Source organism: Siphateles boraxobius, unplaced genomic scaffold (genome assembly GCF_051911475.1).
Source record: "Siphateles boraxobius isolate OS27281-9 unplaced genomic scaffold, OSU_SipBor_1 143, whole genome shotgun sequence".
Classification (NCBI taxonomy): Eukaryota; Metazoa; Chordata; class Actinopteri; order Cypriniformes; family Leuciscidae; genus Siphateles; species Siphateles boraxobius.
In genome coordinates, this window is record NW_027508748.1 from 618,819 (window position 1) to 637,055 (window position 18,237).

General features: G+C 37.9%; 1 protein-coding gene across 3 annotated transcripts in view; it reads right to left on the minus strand.

Moving 5' to 3' along the window:
- Positions 1 to 7,065: 7,065 nt before the first annotated feature.
- The window catches only part of LOC143738312 (NACHT, LRR and PYD domains-containing protein 3-like), a 43,710-nt gene continuing 32,538 nt past the window's right edge, over positions 7,066 to 18,237 (minus strand). For all 3 annotated transcript variants that reach the window (XM_077230419.1, XM_077230417.1, XM_077230420.1), the window contains 4 exons: positions 15,299 to 15,472; positions 12,982 to 13,155; positions 10,411 to 10,584; positions 7,066 to 7,648 (listed from right to left, as the gene is read on the minus strand). In XM_077230419.1, the coding sequence (XP_077086534.1) occupies positions 7,639 to 7,648; positions 10,411 to 10,584; positions 12,982 to 13,155; positions 15,299 to 15,472 (532 nt within the window). In that variant the 3' untranslated portion in view covers positions 7,066 to 7,638. The remainder of the gene's footprint in view (positions 7,649 to 10,410; positions 10,585 to 12,981; positions 13,156 to 15,298; positions 15,473 to 18,237) is intronic.

Here is an 18,237-nt window from a genome sequence, read left to right on the forward strand (position 1 = left end):
TAAGTACACAGAGTTTTGGTGGTTGTTGTGTCGAAGTGAAAAACAATTAATGTAATTTGAAAGATGTAGTCATTCAATGCATTGTGTGCCAAAGCAATGATAAATGATCCACAGTTTAGCCCACATATACTTCTGTTGTGCTCACTGTGTGAAGAGTTTTGAAAAAGTGACCTAAGTATTGAGAAATTTGTCCTAGCGACTGTAAAAAGCTGTAATGAATCCCACTGCTCTTTTGACGGTGGCCCGTTAACCATCAATCTAACAAATTCCATACCTCCTTCAAAACGAGTTTTCACACTCGCAGAATTCTGGATAGCTTTTGGTAGATACACAGAAGTAATTTGCACTTTATTTCCTGCCAGACGGTAATTAGGTAAATGACTACCATGTAGCTTTTAAACTATCAAAAATACACGGAGGCAGGATTGCAGTGTGAGAACAACAACAGTTGTGTTTTTTTATTAAACTTATTCGTCAGAAAACGCGCATCTATCAACCCCCCAAACTCTCATGAACTCCTTCTTAAAGGGGATGTGTACATATGCATACATGTTGGTGATGTGTGAATTATGTCAGTGGATCAGTGATGTCTTAGCTTGTATCTGCCCCTACACAGGTGCCCCCAGAATTTACCAACACCAGCAACAGCAGCTTACTTGGAGCTCAAACTTGTCTCCCTGAACGTGTGAAGTGATGTGAATCAGCAGCAGACTGAACCTCTTGAGCAGTCTGAGATTCCTCCCTGGAGGCTGTTTCCTTGTTGGTGGCTGGATGACCCCTCCTTGGAACCTGCGCTGGAACCATCGGCTGACCCTGCTCCCCATGAGTTTGTTTGAGTCGATCGACAGTGACTAGTTCTGGGCGCCCTCCTATGTCGACTAGAAAGGTTTTGGCTTCAGCTTCCAGAACCCGAAAAGGGCCATCATACGGGGGGTCGCAGAGAATACCGATGAGCATCATGACGGATGAATACGAACTCAGCCGCAGAGAGGTCTTTGGGTATCCAAGCCACTGCCAGTCCATGCTGAGAAGTAGGGACAGGTTTGAAAGCATTGATCCTGTCTAAGAGGGCAGAGCTTTCAGAAGATAGACTCCAGGACTTTGTGCTGTCTAGAATGAAATCTCCCGGGACCCGAAGAGTCTGACCGTCAGTGTTGGGAAAGTTCACTTTCTACATGAACTAGTTCAAAGTTCAGTTCACAAATTTTAAAATGAACTATTTCAGTTCAAAGTTCATACTTTAAAATTTTGAACTAGTTCATAGTTATTTTTTTCCATATGTTGCTGCGAGCTATTATTTTTCTAAATTATTGCCACAGCCCATATAGAACCACAGACAGCAATTATTATATCGGCGGGCAAAGTTTGCACAGAAATGTAAGATTTTTCCCATCCTCACCGACCTTGTCATAAAACTCGTTTAAATTATCATACGATCTTTTTTTTAATTTTTATTATTGAAATAGTTATACATTACAGCAAATAGAAAAGAAAATACAATGTAATTAAAATTAATACAAATAAAAGAAAATAAAAGAAAAAAAGAAAAATAACATAAAAAGGAACAGGTATGAGATCATCATATAAATAGCATAAAAGCTTCACATAAAGACCTAGTATGTTTTGCTTTACTGTTTCTCAACCCAAGTAGTAACTCGATATAATTTTTCATTTCTATCTGAAATAACAAAAAGTTTGGTTTTCCTTTAGCCCATTTTTGTTTATGTATATGATATTTCCCCAAAATTAAACAGAGATTAACAACAAAGGCCAAATTTGGTGGTAAACTTTGTCTATTAAAATAAAAAAGACATATTTTTCAGAAAAAAACAAAACTTTCAAAATGATCATACGATCCTCCTTGCTGCTTTTTGTGTTGATTACGTGTGCAGCGGTGCGACACTGGTGGCTGGTGTTGCCAGATTGGGTGTTTTTCCGCTACATATTAAGGACTGTTTAGGTGTGTTTTAGCCGGGTTTTCGCCTGGAAGGCTCTATAGAAATCTGGCACTCTATTGAACGAAATTAAACTGAGAGAGCACGCCGTTCACAGACACCAGAATGAACGAGTTCACAGTAACGTTCATCAGGCAGTAATACAGTACGTTCAGTTCACGTTCGCCCAAAATATGAACGAATTCATGAACTATCGTTCAGTGAACGCGTTCAGGCACAACACTGCTGACCGTATACCAACTCTGCTGAAGAAGTTTGTAGATCCTCCTTGGGAGCTGTCCACAGACCCAGCAGGACCCAGATGAGCCGCTCGGTCCATCTGTCAGACTGGCTCTCAGTGCAGTTTTGAGAGAGCGATGAAATAGTCCACAGAGGCCATTTGCCTGTGGATGGAATGTTGTAGTATCGTAAAGCTGCATTCCCAGAATTCGAGCCACCTCTGTCCACATATAAGATGTAAATTGGAGGTCGTGGTCTGAAGATATGTCCGATGGTGTGTCGAAACGTGCAACCCAAGTGTCAATAAAGGCCTGTGCTACATCCGCTGTTGTCGTTGAGGTCAATGGTACTGCCTCCGGCAACCTTGTGGTTGGATCCACCATGGTCAGAAGATGAGTAAACAGGGTGGCAGTGGACCCACCAGGTCAATGTTGACATGGTCAAAACGTCAATCTGGTACATCAAAAATTTTCCAGTGGTGCCATGATGTGTCTTTGTACTTTAGCACGCTGAAATGCTACAACAGCTGAAACTCAGTTTCGGATGTCCTTCTTTTATCCATGCCACACAAACTTTGATGAGACCAGTTTCTGTGAAGCTGCGCAGTCTGAAGCATCAGAAGTAAGAGCAATGGGGGCACCTGGAACTGGATGGGAGAGCAAGGTGGCTTGTGCCAAAACGAGTTTAGCACCCTCAAATGACTTAGACATCTGATATCTTGTGCGGCTGTGGAGTTGCAGAGGGCTGCAACAACATATCTCGTCGTCCGCGGTTCTGTCTCGTAATGCAAACTGAGCTTCGGCTTGAGCGAACCACAAGCCTTGCCACAAGCCAAGCTTGTTGCTCCCAAAACTTCGGCAGCTTCAGAGATACAGTGTTCGTCGACATCACACGTTATTTTTTGTGCATCGGGTCACCAATGTAGCTTTTGAGCTATCAAAAATACACTGAGGCAGGATTGCAGTGCGAGAACAACAAAAGTTGTTCTCAAACAACTCAAACAACAAAAAAATTTTTTTTTATTAAACTTCAATTAAACTGCTTTTAAACTGCTATTTTATTTATTAAACTGCATCAGAAAACATGCATCTATTAACCCCCCAAACTCTCATAAAGGGGATGTGTAAATATGCATGCGTGACTGTGATGTGTGAATTATGTCAGTAGATCAGTGATGTGTAAGCTTGTATCTGCCCCTCCAAACTCTCCATAATAGCAGAGCTCAGTCTTTCGGAGGTAATAATTTTTACACCTACCACAAGCTTTTCGTAGCTAAATGCACCTGCCCGCTTCACACACTGGAACCAATGTCCATACTGAGGAGCTCTGGACCTCGAACTATACAATAGAGTCTTCTTAGGAGTTCAAAGCCTCTCTTGCTTCATCTGCAGTTCAACCCAACCCAGATCTTCCAACCCATCCAGTAACATCCCAAGCACAATCTACTTCATACATCCCTTACTCAAGGAGTGACCGTAACCAGATTTTCACTTCAGTTTCAGGCAGACAAGTGTGCAACAGCTTTAATACATCAGGCTGCAACAGACAATGGCCCTGTCCCAAATGGCATAATTCATATGCACTTCTTGTGGACTTAACAATTGCTGTCGCATGCGCATGTCCGTTAGGTCCATGAAACCTTAGGGTGTCCCATTTGTCATTTTAGGTTTCAGAAGGGTGCTCGCGAGTGCCCCCTTTGCGGTCGATATGCGCCCTCGATGCACACTTTTGCTGAGCCCGCAATGATGCGAGCTCGACAGCAGACTTCTTCCAAGTGCAGACACATAGGAAGACCGCGAGAGCTTAGGGTGCCATTTGGGACAGGGCCAACGATGCTGCTTCCTCCACTTCTGCAATTTCTTTGGCGGGGCTCATGCCCCGTTCCATTTGCCCTGTATGCTGCTCCTATGCAATCCTTAATAAAAAGTTTTAAAAATTATTTCTCTAGTCCAATCATTATTTCCTCATAAGCTAGTGCACTGGACAACCATCCAGACAAAAACTTCATCCAGTTCCTTTTTTAATGCCTGAAGACCAAGCAATCATTCTCATTAAAAACGCCGGTTTTGGAGCCTGGCTAGCAAAGGTTGACATTATATCTTTTAAAGTCATGCCCATTCACAAAGATTTCTGGCATCTGTTTGGCATTCGATATCATGAAAAATACTAGTTTCGCAGTCTGTCTAACTTTCGGCTTTAAAAGCAGTCCCAAAATATTTGACATGCTTTCCGAAGCGCTCTAGTGGATCCTACAAAACAATCATGCAATCCCATACCACATCCATCTCCTTGACAACTTCCTCGTCATTTCACCAAGTAATTTTCCTGCAGCAAAACACCTAACTGTCATCCGAACTGTGTTCTCCAAACTAGGAGTTCCCCTCTCTCCCAAAAAACTGAAGGCCCATCTACATCCTTGGAATTTCTCGGAATCCTCCTAGACTCTGTTACCAAGCTTCTCTCCCCAAAGAGAAAATAGATTGCATCATAATTGCTAGAAGCTAACCATTAATACGTGATTTGCTTTCTCTCTTATGCCACCTAAATTGTGCAATGCACATAATTCCCCAAGGCCGGCCTTTCATTTCCCACCTGCTAACTCTTGCTAGCTCAGCCTCAGGTCTAGAAGACATAATTTCGCTAAGCCAACCAAGCCAACCATGACACCATACATTTCAACATCAAACAAAGCAAGACCGATTAATTGAAACATGGTCATTCAATTTTCATTTTCAATTTGCCAACCCCCATTCAACCATATCTGTCCATAGCCTGGCCCACTTCTCCCTACTATTTTGCATCTTTCCACTTACCTAGCCCAGCATAGTGTGCCCTTATGTCTTTACTTGATCTAAACCCCGACGTCAGAAGGGCGGTAGTTCTGCATTTTATCTATATACCGTAGGTTCCCTCTTTCTGACGTAGGGAGGTTTGATTTGGATATCAGAGCCCCGTTTGCCTTAAGGTATGAGGACCTCCTCCCCATCTGTGACATCAGGGCTCCCATGTTCTTTGACTTATGCCGGGCGTACACCAAAGGATTTTCACAGTCCCAGACTAAAGACCGGCAGTCTTTAGGAATCTTACTGGAGTCTCAGCGCGCTCCCGTCATCTCGATCGTTAAATGTGAGGTGATAATCTGCAGTCGGCGACCCGATTTATGCCAGTCTTTCTCTAGTCTTTCATATCAAACATGTTTGATATTATCGCAAGTCTTTATTCTGAGACTAAAAACTGTGAACCCAAGTCTTTAGATGTGAGCTGATAATCTTATAAAGTCTTTTCTTAATCTTTTCAAAGTCTTTAGGTGTACAGAAAGCATTAATGGGGCTCCATGTTGTGGACGTTGCGGCAAGGTGTACTCTAGCCTTGTACTCAAACCTCCAGTCCCCCAAAAAATACTCACACAGGAGTAATTTCAGAAAGTCACTGTCGCAACAGTGCAGGGAGATGTACTGTAGTCAAACTTCCACAAGCCTCATGTTGTTCACACAGCAACGAATGCTGGCACACTCTTTCAAACACAGCTCACGCTAGAGCACCTCTCATAGCTCCACATGGTTGACATAGTAGAGAGACGCGTTCCAGCCCAGCTCCTTCAGGAGCCCCGTTAGATATCACTGCCGCAGCATTTGTGTGTTCATTCATGCTTCATACCGCTTAATTTTTTATAACATTTTTCATACACTCCTTTTGGGGATATCATGTATAAGCTTTTAGGTATCCTATATACTTAAATCCTTAAGTATTTTGATCATGCTAAATCCAACTTGCTGTCCCACATTTATTCTACACTTTTGGGTGGTATATCAGAGCTCGAGTTGAAGCTGCCTCATTGAGGCACACAATATAAGTTGTGTGTGTGTGTGTCTGTGTGAGAGAGTGAGTGAGTGTGTGTCAGACGTTCGTACTATGGTGAACATTTTAGGACATCCTCAGACCTCAATCATATGACAAAATGGCATCATGCCTCACACCATAGACTGTAAAAAAAGATGGACGACACCCCTTCACTCTCTTTCATTGGTGAAAAGTGAAGCCACTAAAGTCTTAATATGGCGCTGACATCTTGTGCAGATTTGGGACCTGCTTCTGCGCAGTAGTGAACGCGGGACCCGAGTTTGCGCAGTAGTGAGCAGGAACTAAAGCTGTGATATCAAGGTCCCGCCCTCACTCCTGCAGAAACAGAAAAGTTTACTGTGTGAAATAAACTGTTATGGACATGTAGAAATTAAAGTTGAAGCTCCAAACTCCTCCTAAAAATCCCCCAAAAAAGTCAGTTGGTGCCCTGGTGACTACTTCGCTCAGAGAAGCTGTCAATCACACAGCTGTCAATCATGATGTCACATTCCCGTTTTTATAGCATCAAATAACGAACTGAGACTTATTTTTAAAAAAACGAACACTTAAAATTAAATCAGCGTGATAAAAATTAAATAAAATGACAGAAAACATCTTTGAAAAAATTATTTGAAGTGTAATTTAATTGTTTAGTGTCCATTAGACTTCATGGGGAGGCGGACTTTATGACCTATATTGGGACCAGCCACCAGGGGGCGATCGAGACGCTTTGGCTTCACTCTTCTGCACTTGTGCAGCACCCTTGACTCAGACTGAAAGGCTTCAGATTTCAGGATAAACAACATCAGGTGTCAAGTCTCCTACAATTAGACATCAGACGAAACGGCCTCAGACTAAAAGATGCATTTATGTCTGATATCTTTTTTGGGGGAAAGAGGTTAACTTGGCATGCCAATTTTGTCAATAGAACCTGAGAAAAGAAGTTTTAAGTTTTAGCGTCATGTCACTTTTATCAATACGCCATTGCAGTTTTATTGGCTAGTCAGTAGATGTAGGTCGTAGCAGCAAACAGCATTAAAAACAATAAATCTTTTTGTATGAGAATTTGAGCTTTTAAGTTAGCAGATCTTATACATGCACAAACAGCTACATAACACACTAAAGAAAAAGGAAAACATGAAAACCCATCATGTGACCCCTTTAATACTTTTATACAAATGAAATAAACTATTATTAAAAACATCATATGTACACTCAAGTTTCCATTGTTTGTTTTCCAAAAGTGAGCTTGAACTGTTTCCTCATAATTATGAAAAATTAATCTTTCATTAGTCTTTGTCTCCCTCTGCTGGTACAACACCAACACATTCAGGCTCTATATTTACTCTAATAAAACGCAAAACTATTTGAGGTTATACTGTGTGTTTATACAAATAAAATGGTCTAAGAATGAGAAACTGCATTTTGTATAAACAATGACTTCAAATAAACGGTGTTTTACTGCCGCCTCATCAGGGCTGTCACAGGATTGTTGAAATCTAAATGAAGTCTTAATTTATAACAGTGAAGTCACTGTATCTTCAATCTCTGTTGATTCTGTTGACTGTGAGTCTCTATAGTGGATCCTTATTCACCATCAGATGATCACCAGAAGATCAGACTGTCATTTATACCTAAAATTAAACACACAAACAATCACATATGCAGTATGAGACATTACATATGTCACATCTTTTCATAAGAAAACTAACTAGATATATGGGAGTAAAATAATGACAAATGTTTTTGTAACAAAAAAGCTTGTTTAATTGCTCTACTTTAAAAAATATGCAATGCATTAACCCTGCTTGCATTTTAATGCATCGGATTTTCAGGGCTTGCATTTTTATGGGCTGAAAAACAACATGGTTGTATATTTAAGCTGTGAATATTTCAATTTAAAACATTTCACATAAGTTTTCATTATTAAAAATTAAATAATCCATATTCACATTTCAAATTTCACTTCCAAAGTATTCATTCTGTTTAAAAATACAACCTATAATATTCGACAGGCAATTTTCGGTCCATTTTATTTCGCTTTATAAATTTGCTTCCACAAATTCAATGAATTCGACAGAAAATTCAACATTTGACTTTTCTATATCTATATACTGGCCCTGATAATCATCACAAATACTTACCACTTGCTCCATTTTTGTAAATCCGTTTTTATGAATGAATGAGTCTCTCTACTCCTTGCTTTATAGTTTTGTTCATCAACTGCATAGAGGTCAACAGCTGCAATTGCACCACCTGCTGGTGAGGTCGACTAACAGCTATGGAGATTATCAATCGGCAATCCACTGATATTCCTGCTGTTCCCGGATGTCAAACGTTGAATTTTCTGTCGAATTTGAACCACTGAATTTGTGGAAGCGAATTTGGAAAGCGAAATAAAATGAACCGAAAATTACCTGTCGAATATTACAGGTTGTATTTTTAAACAGAATGAATATTTTGGAAGTGAAATCTGAAAGGTGAATATTGATTATTGAATTTTTAATAATGAAAACGTGTGTGAAATGTTTTGAATTGAAATATCCACAGCTTAAATATACAACCATGTTGAATTTCAGCCCATAAAAATGCAAGCTCTAAAAATACAATGCATTAAAATGCAAGCAGGGTTAATGCAATGCATATTTTTTCAAGTAGAGCAATTCAACAAGCTTTTTTGTTTCAAAAACATTTGTCATTATTTTACTTTCATAGCTATATTAATTAATTCTCAAACATGATAATATAGCCTCTATCTGATGCTAAAAATCACTTTACAAAATCAAAAGGACATGAAAGGTCACTTTCACACAACGGACAGCTGATACAGAACCAGCAGAAATGATCATTACATTCACTACAAATTTAGTAGGGCTGCTCGATTATGGAAAAAATAATTATTTACCTTTATAAAGGACAATTTATTAAACCTAACTAAATATGTTTTATGTCAAATTCTTACATTTAATAAAATTCAGTTTTCATAAAAAGGGCTGTTATCAATCAAATTAATTTACACTGCAAAATTACAACTGTAAAAATATTATAAGATGAATTTTTAAACAAATAATAAAATAAAAAATAAAATCAATGATACCTTTAAACAATAAATCAATAGGTGGCGTCAAGTGACCGTCATAATAAACGAATCGAGTCATTCTTTAAAACGATTCATTCAAAATAATGAATTATTCAGTAACAAAACACACCGGTTAGTGTTGCTTTTCTTTTGTAACTATTTTCGTCGGTGAAATAGAACAAAACCAGTCAATTTTGCATCTAAAATGTAAGTTACTACATATAAACTAGGCTGCTTGTTTATTAAACTTAAAATTCAATGTAACATTTGCAATCGTGATATTATACAACAGCCCTTAGTCGTGTTATGTTACTTAACTATATCATATATTATTAATAAAAAAACTCAACATTTCAACCTCAGTATGTTTCTTCTGTGAGTTTTTGTGTGAGCTGTTAGGCAGCGCAGCTTCCAGAAACTATCCATTACCAATCTGACTGTATAAGATCAAAATCATCTCGCGTTTCGATCGGTCGGGCAAGTAAAACTCTTTCACTTGAACCTCAAAAATTCCCTTTTCCCGGACAAGCAGACAAGTGTTAATGTCGCTCCCTGTGTTCATTCTCGATGTGTTTCGTGCTGTAAAGCGGAACAGATGATCATCAGGTCATGTGCACGCGCGCTGCCGTTCGCTTGAACTGAGGCGCTACAGTAATCGAGCAGAAAGAGATCGCGACAGCTCGAGAGACGTCGATGGTCTCACTCTAGTCCATATTAAATTAGACAATTGTTATTGTGAAGTTTATTGTGCTTGCAATTTATGACTGTATAGGCTTCGGGAGGGGCGGATGTGCGCATGCCCGAGTCATTCAGAACATAAGACAAAATAGCAAAACAGAACATGGTAAAATATCCGTTTTTACGCGATTGTACTATTTTGGAAATCGTTGGGAGGCAAAATCAAAATTGAAATCAAAATCCGATTAATTGCACAGCCCTAAAATTTAGTATCAGTTATTAACAGATTATTACACACAAAGAGACAGTTAAAGGGGGAAAGCTGAAAATAACATTAATATTATTTTCACAATCAATCACAACACTATAAGCAGATTTGAACTCATAATTACAATTTAAATTTCAGAGACCTACAGAAAATGAAGCTGAATTTAAGACTCATAATCTGATGATCTCAGACAAAATATTCTCACACACACACACACACACACACACACACACACACACACACACACACACACACACACACACACACACACACACACACACACACAACCTTTACTTTTATTTCTAGTGAGCAAATCAGCCATTTGAAATTTAAATGTAAATATGATGAAAATTGCTAAAAACTATTCTTACCATAGTGTCTCCACTTTATAATGTGGATCATCCTCCAGATCCTTTAGCGGCTTCACTCCTGAGTCTCCTAGTTTATTCTCAGACAGATTCAGTACTCTCAGGTGTGAGGGGTTTGATCTCAGAGCTGAAGCCAGAGCAACACAACCTTCATCTGTGACACCACAATCACACAACCTGTAGAGAACAATGACACACATTAAGCCTATATCCAAAGATAAATATAACACTTAAAAAATAAATAACATAATAAAGTCAATATTAAATATCTACAAATACTCATTTCATGTTGTATAGAAATATACATTAGTTAGGATTAGGGGATTGAATATACAGTTTGTACAGTATAAAAATAATTATTTCTATGGAAAGTTCCCATAAAACATGGAAACCTAACATGTGTGCTGTAACGGATTGACCTAATTAATTGGGGTGCCAAGCAGGGGTTTCAACCTACTAAATTTCTTTAAAGTCAGTCAACCATACAAAGGATTCAAACATTAAAAAAAAGTTGGTACCCTTAATATGTGGATTAAGAATTACTACACAACCAGCAACAGGCTCAATTCATATAGACTGTTATTAGTTTTTTGAGCAATATAATATTCAGTCAGGGGAAAACATTCATGGTTCACAAATGCAAACAAAAACCCTACAAAACCAGAAACCAAAAAATTATTCAATTTTAAAGAAAAATAGCCCAGAAATTCAAATACTCAATGGGGCTCATTTAACATGACAAAATCTTTTCATTCAAACAAATCAGTTCATTCAAAAGTTAAATTCATTCAAAGTCAGTTAATTCCTTTTCAACTCACTTAGAGGGCAAACCCCCAGTGTCACAAATCCACATTAACAGTTCTTGACTGAGTTCTCAATCCAGGATAGGTGCTGGTACATGCACTTAGACCTTTAAGTCCATTCAGACCAGCACTGAGCAACCAGTCCACTGTGCAGTTCAAAAAGAGCTTTCTCAGCACTTTAAATAATACTTACAAAGTATCATGGTCAAAAGTCTCAACTGCAAACCCAACATGAAAATATATTTGCCCAGTCAGTCAGTTGATGATCTGTCCCAGTCAGTCAGAGAAATGATCTGTCCTCCATTGCCGTTTGGACCATAGGTAGTTTCTCTGAACATCCACCAACTTCCAAAAGATCCATAAATCCCAAGGCAAATCAATGAAATGTTCCTTTTACCTCACAGGTTGTTTAGGAGATATGCAGGGATTAACTTCCCACATCTTTCCACTGCAGAAGGCATTGCTCAACTGCCATCTTCAAACTCTCTTAAGCCAGGTGCTCCACACATCATGTGACTCGGAACATCATGTGACTCGGAACATCATGTGACTCGGAACATCATGTGACTCAGAACATATCAGTCACAGTGCTTAATGTATTTTTAAACATTTTAAGAAACGTGTGTGTGTGTGTTAGGGCTGAGATAAAAAAAAAATCAATTCACCAAACTATCACAATTTTATTGTCATCTATCAGTGTCGTAATATCCATTTCAAGTGGACGCATGGAAGCGACGTGAGACTGAAGTACTGGGATAAAAGTTTAAAGTTCAAACATAAACACTGATGTCTACGGTAGCTATCAAAATAAGAGTAAATCAGCTATTGATAGAAACAATTCTTAAAAATCGCAATTCTTAAAAATCGCAATACATATTGTATCGGCACCCAAGTATTGTGATAATATCGAATCAGTAGATAGGTGCATTGTCCTAGCCCTAGTATGTGTGTGTGTCTGTGAGTGAGTGAGTGAATGAGTGCACGTGCGAGAGAGAGAGAGTGTGTTTGTGTGTGTAAGAGCTTAATGTATTTATAAACATTTTAAGGAACTCTTAATACTAAATTAATTAATGTCGAATAAAGGCTGTATTAAAGCACTTAATTACATGTTCTGATTTTCCGTGACCTAATCTAAAGTGAGAACTACTTATGGTTAATGCGTGTTAACAAAGCATTATCTAACTTTTTACATAAGAGCTAATTAAACAATAACACTTTGTTAATTACAGTGACAATGAATGAAGAACTCACTATTTGTATATAGTCTCTTAAAATATTAACTACAGCTCATATACCATTGTATAATATGCATTAACTATAAACTAAGAGTTTGCAAATGATTTGTAAGCACTTTGTTACTGTATACTTGTGATAAAGTGTTTCCATTATCTTAAACTGGTTGTCATTAAGTGGACTTGTTCCTTTTGTATGCGATGGTGTGATTGTGTTATTTTTGAAAATGAAGAGAGTAAAGTTGAATTTGACTGATAGCATTATTATTATTTTTTTCAAGATTTCCATAGATATGTCGATATATTGTTATTGTGAGTTATTCTGGCCATGATAATCATGTAGTGATAAATCTGATATGGTGACAGCCCTGGTTCAGGTGAAATAAGGCCTGATCCTACCCCCGGCAGGATCTGACGGTTCAAGCTGGAATCTGTCACTGAACCGCCGGATTGGGTTTATGCCAAAGATATATTGTATGCATTGTATCTACATATTAATCATATTTCACTCTGAGTCTTTATGGTAGAGATGATCTTACCACAGTTCCTCCAGTTTACAGTGAGGATTCTCCAGTACAGCAGAGAACAGCTTCACTCCTGAGTCTCCTAGTTTATTATATGACAGATCCAGTTCTCTCAGGTGTGAGGGGTTTAATCTCAGAGCTGAAGCCAGAGCAACACAACCTTCATCTGTGACACCACAATTATCCAACCTGTAAAGAACAATGACACACATTAAGTCTATATCAGAAGCTAAACATAACACTTAAAAAATAAATAACAATGCTGTCAATATGAAATATATACAAATAATCATTAGTTCACCTTGTTAAAATACATCAGTTAGGATTGGGAATATAAACTACAGTTTGTACAGTATAAAAATAATTATTTCTATGGAAATTCCCCATAAAACATGAAAAGACAACGTGTGTGCGCTTAATGTATTTGTAAACATTGTAAGGAATGTGTGATTGCTAAGGCTGTGAGAAAAAAAATAGATTCACCAAACTATCGCAATTTTTTTTTTTTTTACGATTTTAAAATATATTTTTTTATTCCAGAATCGATATTCGTTAGCAATATTAAATTGCTTTATTTTTGTCCTTGCTTATAGATGAAGTTGACAGAAGTTAGCCACTTTTGTTTCAACAGAGGATGAAACGTGGCGTTATTTATGAGTGTCGTAATATCCCTTTCATGTGGACGTGTGGAAGCGGCGTGAGACTGAATGCACTGAAAAGCCCTCGCGCTACTCATATGCTGAGAGAGAGATAAGACAGTAGAGCTGCACGATTCATCTTTAAAATACTGTGATCTCCATTCAAACACACACGCGATCTTCTTCCAGTTCCTCTGTCTATTAAACCTTTGACAAAATCATATCGCAACATTCAAATCTGTGTAGGAGCAGCCGCTGACCCAGAGAGAGTTGTCATAAAACAGCTTCACAAAAGGGCTTTTAAACCTCATAACAGTATCATTATTTTTGTGATACAATAGATCAAATTATCATAGAAGTACTGGGATAAAAGTTCAAATATAAACACTGATGTCTATGGTAGCGATCAAAATAGAGTAAATCAGCTTTTGATAGAAACTTGGCCCTTAAAATAACGCATTTATCAATCAAATTGTTTCGCCACTAGGTGGCCACAAGTGACTGTTACAGTTTTTTTTACAATCGCTATAACAATTTTTTAAATACTTTTAACAAATTTCCTAAACTCTTAACGCACCAACACACCTACAACACACAATTGGCAAAACAGTTAATTTCATGCTCAAAATCACACATTGTAAACTAAACTCCAACACTAATTTTCAAAATACAATAATACACTAGCAACAATACACTATGTCTACCAAAACACTGCAAACATGTCTCAAAATATTTTTCAAAACACTAACATATGTTCTCATCCAACAGGAAGATTTAGTCAATCATAGCACAATGTCATAAAAACACTAACATCAGATGGAATTACAGAAACTGCATTATTTTATATGTGTCAGGTATGCCCTTATACAACACACAGTATATTGTATTGATCATAGATTGAGTTTTGCACTGCAGTTTCTTTTGAAGCCTCTCTACATTTTTGTTTTGTTGGGTTAAGGTCTTTTGCTGCAGAAATTCAATAAAAAAAGACCCATCTCAGAGTGCTTTATAGAATGTATGGTGTTGTGGATTTTTCCCTAAACCAAACTGCGTACCTGGATCCTAATTATTTTGATTGAACACTATAACTTTCGATCGATAGTAAGGTCTCTAGTGCTTTTAAATTAACACTATCACTTGAGATTGGTAGTAAGGTCTCTAGTGCTCTTTTATCTGGGACACCCAGTTAAATCGCCCAAGCGTCTACTAATCAACACTTAAATCCTATACATCAGCGAGTCTACAAATCGACTACAGCATCCGTTTAAAATCCTATACTCCAGCGAGTCTACTAATCGACTACAGCCGAGTTTACATTGTAATTCTAACTTGTTTTCTAACTTAGCCTAAACTAACCTGCTGCGCAGTAGAAAATAACAGACAGACCTCCAGCAAATGTCCTTTAAATGCTTTAATCACGGCCAGGAGAGTTCTTACGAGCACTGGTAAATTTGCCAGTAAAAATCCATTGTTTTGGTCTTGTTTGAGCTTGTGTGTAAAATAAGTTTAAGCATTGTCTGTGTCTGTTTGTGTGTGTGTGTGTGTGTGTGTGTGTGTGTGTGTCTGTGTCTGTGTGTGCGTGTGGTGTGTTAGTTCTTAATGTATTTGTAAACATTTTAAGGAACTCTTAAAGGGGTGGTTGATTATGATTTCTTACTTAATTATTTATTACTTAATTATAGAGATGATCTTACCACAGTTTTTCCAGTTTACAGTGAGGATTATCCAGTACAGCAGAGAACAGCTTCACTCCAGAGTCTCCTAGTTTATTCCCAGACAGATCCAGTATTCTCAGGTGTGAGGGATTTGATCTCAGTGCTGAAGCCAGAGCAGCACAACCTTCATCTGTGACACCACAATTATCCAACCTGTAGAGAACAATGACACACTCTTCACTCTCTTAGATCAAAAGATAACTTTTTTCTTAACCGTTTATAATTTGAGCAATATCTCTTTTTTTAAACAATTAATTTAATATGTCAGTGAGTTTTCTAAGAGACTGTTATTCTGAGAGATCATGTCTCTATGTGAGAGAGAAAGTGTCAGAGAACGAAGAGGGGACCCAAACCCAAGAGGTAAGGGCTTGATCGTGGATGCAGAACCGGTGAAGAAATCAGGAAGAAACAGTCTGGAAACTCAGGAATAGTCCTATGATGTTACATATGACACTGAAGCTTCAAAGCATGTATCGAGATTGCAGTGCAATTTCTCATGAAAATTCGTGCCGGAGTGCGTATTGTTTTCAGAGAAACACGTGATCAATGAAAAACGAAGCCTCACTTTCTTTCCAGTCACGTGAATGCTTCAATTTGCATGTTGGAATGTTTGAACCCAGACCACTACTCTATAGGTTTTTGGAAGTTTAAGTCCATTTACTAACATTTTTTTTTATAAATAAGCCTATAGCCTATGTTACATGATCATATATCCTGCCATATAAACAGCATATAAACCATAAAATAATTAAACCACCATTTACTTGCATCAAGCAACTCTGTTGGTATTTTTATAATTAGTATTAAGATAGTTGTTACATTTAATTTATTGCCACACTTTAATATGTGAACTATATTATCAGAAAACTAAACATTTAGCATTGGCAGGCTTTTATTTGAGCTTAAGAGATAAAACAACAGCGTTGCACACTCGGGTTTATGGCTGCCACAAGATGGCGCTGTTTTTGACACTCCTGATGCTTTGAATCTTTTCCCTGAACAATCAGGGGAAAGCCTCAGTGCTTCATGAGGCTTCATTTGCCCATCCCTAGTCCTCAGTCATGGACGGATCTCGCATTGGCAGCAGACAGATGATGACGAGCGAACAGCCCCAGTCGATGCCCACAGCACCACAAATAGAGACAGCAGGGTAATAGAACAGTGACTGCTCAGAAGAGAAACAACTCCACAAGCATGAAGCGGCTAGCAATAATATGGCAAAGAAGCCCAAAACAGGTAGACACTAAATAGCAAGAGAGATCAGAACAAAGGAGGAGCAGGTGCGATCTCAATTATTGATTATGATTACGAACAGGTGGATAGGGTGCAGGAACGAAGCAGGTGAGAGAGAGGGGGAGAGAGAAAAAAAACTTTCAAAACTATTAGAATGGACCAAAGTGCTGTCCATAAGTAGTAAATAACGCTATAATACATAGAAACATAAAAAAACATCAAAACATGACACCAAGAAAATCAAACAACAAATCACTCACAGTTCTCAGACCTAATCAAACGGCAAAAGGTTGATAAAAAAATAAGTCTTCAAGTCCTTTTTAAATCCATGCTGGACAAGGATTTTAAAGATAATGGCAACACATTCCAAAGTGCAGGAGCCGCAATAGAAAAGGCGCGATCTCCACTACACCTCAAGCGAAACAGTGGGACGGTTAGGAACATGTTCTGCGAGGAGCGTAGGTGACGTTGAGACTGATAAGGGATTAACATGTCCTTTATATATTCAGGAGCTCGATCATGCAATGCTTTAAAACTAAACATTAACACCTTGTATTAAATTCTGTATTAAACAGGTAGCCAGTAAAGGGATATCAATACAGGTGTTATGTGATCCCGTTTTCTGGTAGTTGTTAAGAATATCACTGCAGCATTTTGGACACACTGAAGATGAGTAACCAGTGATTTACTTATGCCTAGATAAAGAGCATTACAATAGTCTAACCGGGTTGAAACAAAGGCATGCAAAACAATCTCCAAGTCCTTGTATGAAAGGATGGGTTTCAGTTTAGACATTTTTCTTGACTGAAAAAAAGATGATTTGACAACGCTGTTAACTTGACGATCAAAGCATATTTCAGAATCGAAAAATACTCCAAGGTTCTTCACATAACTATGCATATTGTTGGACAATAGTCCATAATTTCCAGCCACACCATTCCCAAGCTCTTTGTTCCCAAACATAATAAACTAAATAAAAATTATTTGCTAGACATCCCTTTACCTCAGTCAAGCACTTATAAAAATTAGTAAAAGATGTACAGCCATCACACTCCAAAGAAAAGTACAGTTGTAAATCATCAGCATACAAGTGATAATTAATATTATGCTCCTTAAAAATGGACCCCAGGGGTAACATGTATAATGAGAACAGAGTCGGACCAAGGATTAATCCCTGAGGAACCCCCCAAGAAATAATCGCGGATGCAGAGACATAATTTCCAATTTAAACAGAGCTTGCCCTGTCATGCAAATAAGAGGAAAGCCACTTAACTACGCCATTGATCCCTACATAATCTCTGAGGCGTTCTATTAAAATTGCGTGATCTAGAGTATCGAAGGCTGCACTTAAATTTAACATCATTAAGGCAACACTTTTCTCGTCAATACTTGACAAAATGTTGTTTGTAACCTTTAATAATGCTGATTCTGTGCTATGTTTGGTTCTAAATCCAGACTTAAAAAAATATATGTTGTTGTCTGTAAGTTGATTATTGACAACTTTCTCTAAGATCTTATTCATAAAAGGCAATTTCGTAATAACAGCATCCTTAAACCCTGATGGTACAGTTCCATAAAATAAACTACTATTGATAATCAATAATATACTGGCACCAATAATGTCTACAACCTCTTTAAACAATTGCAACGGGAGAACGTCATAGAGTGAGGAGGTCGGTTTTAAA